At 39.9% G+C, this 12,213-nt stretch overlaps 1 protein-coding gene across 5 annotated transcripts in view; it reads right to left on the bottom strand.

Annotated features, from left to right (window-relative positions):
- Positions 1–10,720, bottom strand: part of BEGAIN (brain enriched guanylate kinase associated) — a 141,046-nt gene extending 130,326 nt beyond the window's left edge. For 3 of the 5 annotated variants that reach the window (XM_075282498.1, XM_075282499.1, XM_075282500.1), the window contains exons 1-2: positions 10,223–10,548; positions 2,150–2,178 (exon numbers count right to left, since the gene is read on the bottom strand). In XM_075282498.1, coding sequence (XP_075138599.1) covers positions 2,150–2,178; positions 10,223–10,405 — 212 coding nt within the window. In that variant the 5' untranslated portion in view covers positions 10,406–10,548. Of the gene's footprint in view, positions 1–2,149; positions 2,179–10,222 lie in introns of all 5 variants that reach the window. The other 2 variants (XM_075282497.1, XM_075282502.1) reach the window with 2 other exon arrangements.
- Between the last annotated feature and the right edge of the window lie 1,493 nt (positions 10,721–12,213).

Below are 12,213 nucleotides of genomic sequence, written 5' to 3'. Positions count from 1 at the left end.
AGGGCGTCTCTACACCAATATTATAGATAGCAGGTCCCATTTGCATTAGAGCCCAGATACATGAAGTTATGCCTCTGTGGAGGGGAGTAGCACTGAAAAGTTGCAATTTTGGTTGCATATTTTGCAACCTTTTTGAGCCAGTAAAATTCGAAATAAAAAAAAACAAAAAAACTATTTTTCCACAACATGTAGCCTCAACTTTAATCCTGTAAAAGATGGTTATCAAATAGTCATCAAATGCAGAAACATAGCAAAAATCTAAGATTGTAGATACTTATAATATCAGAAAATGTGCACCTGTGCAAAAGCTCTAGAACAATGGTGTTATCAACCTGTGACTACAAAAACTAGTATGCCTTGCTTACCAATATCAACCAGATGAGATCACTGCTTTAATTGTTCAGTGGTGCTAGCAATTCATAATATAACATTCTACATGTGCCAAAAAGCAGAAATTATACTGTATTTCCCCCTACAAAAAGTTACATAAAGTGATCTGGGACCACAATTCAGTTTAACGGTTAAATATTGATGGGCCTCCTTTTCCTTTGTCTATTTGAGCCTGAGCCTCATCCTTCTGCCTTAAAGAACGTATGCATGGTTTGATTACTTTGTAAATGCTGCAGTTATGACATAGATCAGATCTGACCTACCACCTGCCAGCCTTCTACCTAACAGTACACTGACATTTCCACAAATGAACCCACCTCTTATCAATCCTATCTCCAAAAACACACTAACCATTCCACATACTGTAAATCCACCACCTATGAACCCTGTGCCCAACGACACACTGACCATCCCACACTGTAAATCCACCACCTATGAACCCTGTCCCCATCAACACACTGACCAACCCACACATGAGGCCACCACTTTTATCCTTGTGTCACAATAGTAACCATTCCCCATACAGTAAGTAACCATCCCCTATCCACTCTGCAACCAGAATACTAACCATTACAACATGCTGACCATCTGACATATTCACTACTTACCATCCATCAAAATTATAAAACCACCACTATTAATTCTATATCCAGACTAAACATTTCTTATAACCTAGCCTATCAACCCAATGCCAACTAACAGAGTAATCATCTAACATCTGATTCTATCACTAACCAACCCTTGTGCTCAACACACTGACCATAACACCCCATATATTAACTAACCACTTACTGACCCTGTGATTTTGCACATAAACCCACCAGCACACTGACCACCCCCATTTATGATCCCATCACATCTCACAGATAAGCACACTTATTGTATCATTCCACATATAAACCCACCACTTGTCAACACAAACATCTTACCCCATGACTCCACCACCTATCAACTCAACACCTAGCACACTTTCTACCCCTGATGAACATACCTCTTATCAACTCTGTTCTCAAGACATTCATCATCCCATAGATAAAACCTATCCCTTACCACCCCTTTGCCCATCAGGACACCACTCTGCATATGAATCCACCACTTAGCTACAAAACCTAAAACTTCCCAGGTCTGCCTTTGTTAAAAGAACTTATGTGATAAAGCCATAAACCATTCAGAATGTGGCATTGCCACCATCAAATGAGACAACGGAAGGCAATTTATTGTTTATACACAGCCAAGGGTCTGCAGATCGGGTGCTTAGCCTCAGAGGTACCGGTCAGTAGAACGCAGGGCAATGACTATTATACAGCCATGCTCTGCGAACCTTTTGTGCCTGTAGAGCATCACATTTTGAGTCAATACACAAGGCAACTGCTACAATACAATAAGACGGCTGTACACATACATTTACATTGTTGCTTTACAGGAATATACATAAAACACGCAACACATGCCAGCAAGCGAATAGCATAGACAGAAGCAGACCACAGGCTAGCTGCTCTGTGGGGTCTGGAAGCCTTATCCTAACCGAAGAAATTGTTCTATCACAGACCCCATGGAAAGGAGAGGAGCTTCTGCAGATATGCATTCATTTTACATAATGCATAGATCAGATATTACATAGCCCACTGTATTGGAAGTCCATGTCTTACTGCATTAGTCAATGCAATTCATAAATCCTCCTCATTGCAAATGATAATTCTTAGAAATTACAGCTGCAAGGAAACCGCATGACTTAATAGAAAAATAAAGGGTCACTTACCTGATTTTCTCCATCTCTGCAGCAGAGGCCTAGAAGAAATGAAACAGGAGTCTCATATGAATGATAGTCAGAGCCTTCAGTCTTCAGATTTCTGCATAGCCCAAGCCTTATTGATGTTTTTCCCTTCTCTCTTTAAGCAAGAGTATACAGAGCGACAGTGAAGGGAATCACATCTGCATTAGCAGAAAATAACATTGAACGATTAACTCGGGAGCAAAATCCGCACTGTGCAGAAAAACCATGTAAGACCCACGAGCCAAAAGCAGCACAATGACTCAGTAGTAGAGCAAAGACTGAATAAAAAAAAAAAACACACACAGAGCGAGAGGGAGAGAGAGAGGGAGAAGGAGAGAAAGCAAGTAACAGGTTTGCTGCTTGCTGGATTGCTCAGGGAAAAAAAAAGTTGAAGCGTATTGTCTATGAAGGAGATATAACACTGGGTGCAGGGTAATATTCCTGCTTTGTACATCTTCTCATATCAGAGTGTGCATATTAGGCTAGGGAGTTGTAATATGAGTAATTGTTTAATCTAATGTCAGATATGTCAATTACAGAAGGCACTGATGAGGAAAGCAAATTTATTGTCGTTTCCTTGCTTTTGGCACTGCAGATTGCAAAAGCTGTCAGGACATGGTGTTATCCGCAGGAAACATGATATTCACAGAATACAGGCTGCTGTACATGATACCAATAGCTGTGGCAAATTGGAATGCTTACCCTATTATTGAGATTGTTTTGAAAAAGAAAGAGAAGAAGACGAAAACAATAAATGGAATGGTTTACATTGAAACTTGAATATGGTTTGAAATATGGCTTTAACCAGACCTATCCCTAAGGAGAACCTGCCTGAAGTAGTATAGAGGATCTGTTAACACTCCGGTGTGGTGTAGTATAGAGGATCTGTCAGTTCTCCGGTGTGGAGTAGTATAAAGGATCTGTCATCTCTACTGTGGGGTGTAGTATAGAGGATCTGTCAGCTCTACTGTGTGGTGTAGTATAGAGGATCTGTCAGTTCTCCGCTGTGGAGTAGTATAGAGGATCTGTCAGTTCTCCGCTGTGGAGTAGTATAAAGGATCTGTCAGCTCTACTGTGTGGTGTAGTATAGAGGATCTGTCATCTCTACTGTGTGGCGTAGTATAGAGGATCTGTTAATGCTCCTGTGGGGTGTAGTATAAAGGATCTATCAGTTCTCCGGTGTGGAGTAGTATAAAGGATCTGTCAGCTCTACTGTGTGGTGTAGTGTAGAAGATCCATCATCTCTATTGTGGGGTGTAGTAGAGAGGTTCTGTCAGCTCTACTGTGGGGTGTAGTATAGAGGATCTGTTAATGCTCATGTGGGGTGTAGTATAGAGGATCTGTCAGCTCTACTGTGTGGTGTAGTATAGAGGATCTGTCAGTTCTCCAGTGTGGAGTAGTATAAAGCATTTGTCAGCTCTACTGTGTGGTGTAGTATAGAGGATCTGTCAGCTCTACTGTGTGGAGTAGTGTAGAAGATCCATCATCTCTACTGTGTGGTGTAGTATAGAGGATCTGTTAATGCTCCTGCGGGGTGTAGTAGAGAGGATCTGTCAGTTCTCTGGTGTGGAGTAGTATAGAGGATCTGTTAGCTCTACTGTGTGGTGTAGTATAGAGGATCTGTTAACGCTCCTATGTGGTGTAGTATAGAGGATCTGTCAGTTCTCCAGTGTGGTGTAATGTAGAAGATCCATCATCTCTACTGTGTGGTGTAGTAGAGAGGATCTGTCATCTCTCCTGTATGGTTTAGAATAGAGTATCTATCAATGCTCCTGTGCGGTGTAGTATAGAAGATCTGTCAGTTCTCCATTGTAGAGTAGTATAAAGGATCTGTCAGCTCTACTCTGTGGTGGAGTATAGAGGATCTATGCGCTCTCTTGTGTAGTGTAGTATAGAAGATCTGTCAGGCCTACGGTGTGGTGTAATATAGAGGATCTGTCAATTCTCTAGTGTGGTGTAGTATATAGTCTTCTTTGTGATGTATTATGGAGGATCTGTCAGCTTTTGTGTGCTATAATATAGGAGTTTGTCTACTCTCCATGGTACTGCAATAAATAGAACCTGTTGGAGCTCCTGATGTTTTGGTTTTAGTAAATCATTGCACTTGCCATGAACACTGCATTGTACTGTTCTTCTGTTCCTATGACTATGGCTACACAATCTTGCGCTATCTAATCAATGATTAGCTTATGTAAAGACATGCTCCAGTTGTAATAGATGTTCTCATGAGAAAGCAGTGTTGGTGTTTTGATGAATTTGTAAAAGACTAGACAATAACCATGGAGACACATACATAAAATGCACTATTTTTAAGCTACACATCGCTGCTCACATACAGATTCCAGGCTTGAAGTGCCGTATTTGGTAATGAGTTTGTTATGAGAGTCATGTATCTGTAGAGCGATGGCAGCCTTCACCAGCTCGCACATACATTGACGATGTACCTTTAGGCAACCAGGCAATTCATGACCTTTATTTTGACATCTTGGTCATCAAAGTAAATTGAATCTGTTGGCAAATGATTGTTTAACTATAACTACAAGATGGGAAAACTTCCAATTGTGACATTTGCACTAGTTGTGCGCTAGGACTTGACAAATCTTAGCACATACAACCTGAAGCACTACAAGAAATTGAATTTCATGCAGCAATGCCATGTACTATATCTATCCATATATATCTATATCTTCCAAGCTCTAAATGACTCAATTGACTTACTAGTGTAATTAACATTCTAAAGAAGATTTGTGAGCATCAAAAGTGAGTGAGTGATTGAGTGAGTGATTAACTGAATATACATAGCAACTATTTTGTACTGCTCCACTACATGTAAAATAATACATTTTGTGTATAGAGCTCCTTTGAAAAGCTATGACTCTCCATAGTAACAAACCCTGTGTAGTCTGATCCTGCATGTGATATTTCCTGTTGTTCCTTCCTTCCTACTTTTTGTGAGGGTACCATCTACACAGGGTCTGCAATCATAGAGTCACATAGGTTTGCATAAAGCTTTAGACAGTGTGACATACGGAGGCCCTATGACAAGCCCTATCCCTCTTCTCCCTGAATTTAGTTTTTTTTCCCCATACATTATGTACCTATTCTCCCAGTATTTATATAACTAACCGTATTAGTATTACCTAATTTATTCATTTCTGAATTTTTCTCCTTTTCTACATCATAGGACCAAATAAAATCGACAAAAGTTAAAGGAGCTGTCCAAGATTTATTTTTTTTTGGCCTATGTGATCGGTAAGGGGTTGACAGCCAGTCCCCGGACCAATCAGCTGCAGTTCAGCCCCCCCACTTGACGTCAATGGTAGTTGAGCTGCAGTGCACGCTCCCAGCCACCATACTGAGACCAGAGCTATCTGTTTCCAGCCCAAAGTTTTGTATATTACAGACATCGGAAGCAGTGAACAAACAGTGTACCCTTACAAAAAAAAAAAAAAAAAGCTAAAACATAACTTTTATTATGACTAAATAAAACCCGAACCTAATAATTAAATGGGTGATATACAACTGTGAGCACCCCCACAACTCCCCACAACAAAGTTTTGGGGGTGCTCACAGTTGTCTATTACCCATTTAGTTATTTGATGGTATTGGTGTAAGGGCAGGGGGTCTTTTTAGTCTCATCCCCGCATTTGAAACCTATTGCCCCATCAATGCAGGATTTGATTAATCTGTCTTTGGGACTTTATAGCAATAGAACAAGAACTGTTTACGCTAGGTTCACACCTGCGTTCAGGGTCTCCGTTCTATGGTTTCCATCTTCTGCATGCCAGAAGACGGAAACCATAGACCGGGTCCTGCCGTGAGCGGCGTTGAGCGTTTTAGGCTCTCCGCCGCGAAACCGGATTTTTTTATCCGGACACAGAGTACTGCATGTCCGACTCTGTGTCCGGATTATAAAACCCGGTTTCGCGGCGGAGAGCGCAAAACGCTCACCGCCGCTCACGGCCGGACAACTCTCTCAACCATTCAAATGAATGGGTGAGAGAGACTCCTGCAGGTTTCCGTCTCCTGCCTCTGTTTTAGGCAGGAAACGGAAACCTGAAGTACGGAGAGGGCAACGCAGATGTGAACGAGCCCTTAAGTGAGTCCCTTTTATTCAGTAGGGGTTGACGGTTTGGGTTTTATTTAGTCTTAATGACGCTAGGTTCACACCTGCGTTCTGGTCTCCGTTCTGTGGTTTCCGTCTTCTACATGCAAGAAGACGGAAACCACAGACTGGGTTCGGCCGTGAGCAGTGGTGAGCGTTTTATGCTCTCCGCCGCGAAACCGGTTTTTTAAATCCGGACACAGAGTACTGCATTTCCGACTCTGTGTCTGGATTATAAAACCCGGTTCAGCGGCGGAGAGCATAAAACACTCACAGCCGCTCACGGCCGGACAGCTTTCTCACCCATTCAAATGAATGGGTGAGAGACTCCTGTAGGTTTCCGTCTCCTGCTCTGTTTTATGTAGGAAACAGAAACCTGCAGTACGGAGAGGAGAACGCAGATGTGAACGAGCCCTAAAAGTAATGTTTTAGCTTTTTTTGTTTATAAGGTTACCCATCCTTTATCCATTCAGTTCTTAGACATCAGAAGTGGTCCTGCACTTCCACCATACTTCTGACTGGTATAGATTTTTTTTATAACACAAGCCAATTTTCTGAGTTGTAGTTAATCTATAGTTCCCATCCACACTGCCCACATTTTTGAAAAGTGGTGTAAAATGGTGAGCAGGGTGAAAAATGGTAAAATTTGTAATTTTTATGCAAATAGCCAATTTTTCATACCTTGCATGCCAGAAAATAGACTGACATGAGATGGCATGAGAAATCGGCCCCGTTTTCTTTCTGCCTTCCTGCATAGGAAACAAATTTATATCAAATATTGTACAGTATTCTGGTAACTGATATTTATAAAGTAAGTATATTTGTAAGTAAGAGGACCATAAGATGTAATTTCATCTCAAATAGTATTATCTTGAAAAAACTAAACAAAAACAGTACACAAAACCATATATTTCCATATGATCAAGTACTTTTAGCTTTTGACATAGTAACAGTTTCCTCTCTACTATCTGTTCTGGACGGCGCCAATCTTAGAGATGTGCCATGTCTGGTATTTCTGTTCAGTTGTGTTGATATGAATTGATATGTATTTAATATATGACACACAGCTCAAGGACAGGAGAGGTGCTATTCCTACAAGAAATCTGCCATGTTTTTCTACTTTCATACGCCCCTTTAAGTACATTTTATACATCAGATTTATAACCATAGAGCAGGAAATTAATATAAGCCTCCTATGCCTGCAATGTTCTATAAATCCTGGCATGTGGTAATAATTGTGTGCCATTGTTAGAAAATAAAGCTGCCTCCTGGGCATGCGGGAAAACTACAGAGAGCAGCAAATTAGACGGAGGTGGCAGCGTTTGCCTGATACTCAGCTGTGTATTGTACATCATACATCTAGTTTAAACAAAACCATTATTAATGAGCCCCAACCCGACTTGGGCCCAAAAACAGGAGGAAAATTAAAAACAGCTTATATGCAAATAATTGGGGAAATCTGTCTTCAGACATTCTGGAGAAACGCTATCAATACAGTGGCCAGGAGGGAACTTTAGGATTAATAATTCTACACAAACCTTCCTTGTTGTTTTAGGTTTCTGCCAAGTTACTTTGTGTTTCATGCCTAAAGGAATACTGAAGGCAGAACCTAGTTCTATCCAGTGCATAGCCTGAAGGGGAGGTACATGATAACACCAAACAGAATAGTCATGGCCCACACTCTCAGGTTCCACGTTAGGAATATTACAATGGGGTAGATTTAGAAACACTGCTTTAAAATGGTTGTCCAGAGTTAAGGTTTTTATGGCCTATCCTTAACATAGGCTACAAATACCTGAATAGTAAGGGGCCAACAGCTGGCCCCTCCACCAATCAACTGTACTGGGCCTTGTATTGTGTATAGCATGGATACCGGAAGCAGCCCTGTACAGCTGATCAGTGCGGGGCAGCTGTTGGCCCCAAACAGATCAGGAATCTATGACTGATCCTTAGGATAAAACATAAAAACCTTAAACCTAGTCAACCCCTTTAAGCTTAGGCAGCTTAAAATAGAGCTAAATGTGTCAAATTTAGCACAGTGATGTATGCTGTCTGATACATTTGGTGCACTTCTAAAAATTTGTCTAAATTTATAGCCCCTCTTAGTTGGCAATTTTTTTGCACCAAAATGTTAGTAAAATTTGGAGTATCGTAAGTCATTTCCTCAGCTATGTTACTTGTGAGAGATGGCAAAAAAATGTTGGAATGTTATCTGGTATATTCCTTGAAGGTTCTGCTCACATTTTTGGGAAAGCCTTCCAATTTTCTGCTCTGAATTAGAGCAGAAAAACAGCAGTTGACAGATGTTTTAAAGTACCCATTTATTTTAAGGGGTATTTTTGATATTAGTATATCATCAGTTTGCATCAGTTCTATCAAGTCATTGTTTTTATTGCTTAAAAGAAAAGTTCAGAATGCTGCACTTGTCTATGCTGGAAAAATAAAAATGGATTCCCGGCAGAAAGCAGCAAGCCCTATAACTGCTGAGTATTTGCTGTTTTACACAGCAATAATCCATCAGCAATTCCCACAATCAGAGACATCTCTGATCACAGGCATTTAACCTCTCTGATGCAGTGGTCAGATACTACACTGGCATCTGAGTGGTCATTTTTACTTTTGATCTAATGCTCAAATTTGCTTGTTCCCTGCAAGATCAGAGGATTCTGTGGTAGAAGGCTCCCAGGTCTGCCATTAGCAATATTACTACAATAGTAATTCACTGCAAGCAATGCAAACCCCCTATGTAAGGCTATGTTTACACTAGCGTTCAGTCTCCATTGGGGTTTTCCTTCACTCAAGAACAAAGTCCTGTAAGCCGGACGTTTCTCTTCGCATTTTTTAGGCTGAAACCCGGCGGACCCCATTATTGTGTATGGGGTCCATGGGTAACCACTTTTAAATGGACTAGATTTCCATACTTCTGCTTCACAAGATAACCTGAATAATGGAATGCCGAATGCTAGTGTGAACCTAGTGTAAGCTAACAAATAGCAAAAAAGATGGTAAAATGGTAAAAGAAAAAAAAAAGCAACTTACAAATGCATTCTAATAAAATTCTGAGTTAATTCATGTATTAGCCACCACATGAAATGGTTACAAATGGTGGTGTAGCTTGGGATGCTACTAAAACATATGCCGCAGGTACGTTTTACCAATAAACTACTATACCTTCTCTGGTACCTTCTGCAGCGGGTTAAAGTTTTGTCCTGTATGAAGAAAATTGTAGCTATGGTCCAACAACAACAGCCCCGTAGTGCCATATTCCTTTGCGGATTACAGCTGATGATGGGATTACCTGCAGCAGGATACCCTGTGATCATCTAAAATGGTCACTAACTGTTCAACAAATTTTGCACTTGGCTAAGTGCTTTATGTAAATTAATCCGGTTTACTACTGCAGAATAATATTCTACATGGTGCTGTTGCTTCTAAATGAGAGTTAGGCAGCAGAATCTCCTGTTTTCTACATCTGCTGCTAAGGCAACATAGCAGCTAATCTGCAACCACTACTTCAGGGTCAACTGAGAATTAGAGATAGGGGATGCTGGGGGAAAACATGCAAGAAATCGCAGGATACAAATCATAATGGCCACGGTATTCATCATGTATACACACACATGACCAGTTTGGTGCACTAACAAAAATATTTAGTCCAAAATAAGCTAAATTAATGTTAATTTTTTTTGCAGAGAACAATTAGCAACTGAAAATTCAAAATGTATTGTGCAGTGTGAGAACTAATTTTGGGACAACCAAATAAGATTAAAAAAAATAGATATTTCTTCCATTCAGTTAGAGACCTCTTTAGGTATGATGCGGTAACATATGCCATAGATACAAAACTGATCTTATAACAGTAGTAATAAATAGGACAATCTTACATTAATAATAGATTCAGTCTTTTCACACATTCACTATAGTAATTAAAAAACAATTAGAAATGAACTCACCATTTCTGGTCCTTCAGTAATAAAGGTATGACTATATGCAGGGAGGTCACCATTATCATATGCTCCATCCAACCTGCAGAGACTTCCAATCTTTGAACTTACACTACCATGAAAAAATGTAGGTTCATTATTAAAACTGTTTTTGGTCTGGGACATGGACAACTCTTGGTGGTTGTAGTTCATTCTTCTAAATCCTGTATCTGTCTCACGGTAGCCTCTGCAAGTAGTGTCCTCTTTCCATGTTGTAATATTTTTTGTGTCATGTACATCGTCAAGGCTTTTTGCACTATACTTAAGAGTTTCTGTAGTTTTTCCACCAGTCTTTCCACCAGACTTCCACTCAGTCTTGTTCTGACTGATTGGATTGAGAACGCTGGCCGTAACCTCATCAAGAAATTTTGAAAATCGAAGTTTAGAGCAATTCTCATCTCCTTGTTGACTCACGTCTGAAGAAGAAGAGCTCAACCGGAACCTAAGTTTCCCCCTTTTCAGAAACATTTTTTTGGTTTTGCTTGAGTAGAGTTAAGGTATTAATTACAAATTTGACATTGATCTTATTGCTAGTTGTGATTAATGTTGAGGCTTATTGAGAATCTTCGTAAATTGTAATTCTTTAAGCAAATAAGACCTTTTTAACAACCAGATTAAATTGAAAAAATAAATGTCGAGTTGAAATATTTAATACCCATGTTATGTCCAGATTAAATTGAGAAAATAAATGTCCAGGTTAAGATTAAGCCTTGGTCATTTCCAGATTTCACAACCGAGTTTTGTTAAATACAGAAAATGAGATCCTTGATCTACATCCTGGTGACAAGTTTCATGGCCAGTGTTTGAGCTGGTTGAGACAATTCTTAATCTTAGAGAGTTTTCACTTAAATCTTGAAATTCTGAGAAGGTTTGAAAAGTTGGCTGCTTCTAGAACATATGATGGTTTTTAAATTCCACGATTGGTATCCAGTCTCCTTTCCGAAATGGAGTGTTTCAATCATTAATTTCCATGGGATCAACTGTGTAGCACTTACACAAACAATAATATTATGTGGCTAGCCTTGCTACACTGCAATTGGAATGACACGCAATGGTAGAGGTCTTCAGATCTAATGTACCAGTGTATAGATGCACAATGTCAGACAGTACAACACGATTGAACTGTAGGCAGATACGCATCCTAGACAGGAATCAATTCTTTGGCTCATTGTGGAACATTGTCACTTGGCTTTTTAAAATCAGATATCAGAGAAGGTCATGTTTTAATTAGTCTTCATGACTTAATGCAATTAGCTGTCTGTACTGGAGGCAATCAATTGGGTCTGGCATCAGCTCAAAAGAGTAACATACAGATGAGAACAAGGAAAATCAAGCCAAAACAATGTGGTCTTACACTTGTGGGGTCTGTAAATCTGCTTAGAAGGGGTTTGATATAGCTTAAAAAAAAAAAATAATTCCCCATTATACAATCCAGAGTTAATATAGAAGGCACCCAATTTAGAATGGAGATACACTACAAAGAGAATCTCTTGCTGTGGAGGATTCAATAGATCTATGCATTACATGGATTTCCATGAGAGCTTCTTCATTTTACTTGTAGTAGTGCTGAAGGGAAATTAAGCACTGGCTATTGGGTTGTCAGAAATGTCAGAATTTCAGAAATCACAAACCTCACTATAATCAATAGCAAGCACCTGAGTAGCCTCAAGCAGAGGTTAAATATTCTGCCTCTACTCAGGATTGAGAATAAGGCAGCACTCTGGTTAAATGCCTCAGAGCTCTGACTGACAGCAGGCCCAGACAAAGCTTCACTTATAAGCATAGCAACACCAGTGAGTTGTCCAGCTTTGAAAGTGTACTAACTGCAAGTAGGATCACACCTATTTGGATTCCTAACAGGGAATCGGCTGTCAGATTACTTGTAATCATTGTGGCACAGCACTTTTCTTCCTAACAACAACAGGATTATCTGAAGAGGACAATCTCTTTAAACCATGTCA

The sequence above is a fragment of the Leptodactylus fuscus genome, chromosome 7 (genome assembly GCF_031893055.1).
Source record: "Leptodactylus fuscus isolate aLepFus1 chromosome 7, aLepFus1.hap2, whole genome shotgun sequence".
Taxonomy (NCBI): Eukaryota; Metazoa; Chordata; class Amphibia; order Anura; family Leptodactylidae; genus Leptodactylus; species Leptodactylus fuscus.
The sequence above is the reverse complement of the archived record's forward strand: the minus strand, read 5'-3'. Positions and strand labels throughout refer to the sequence as shown.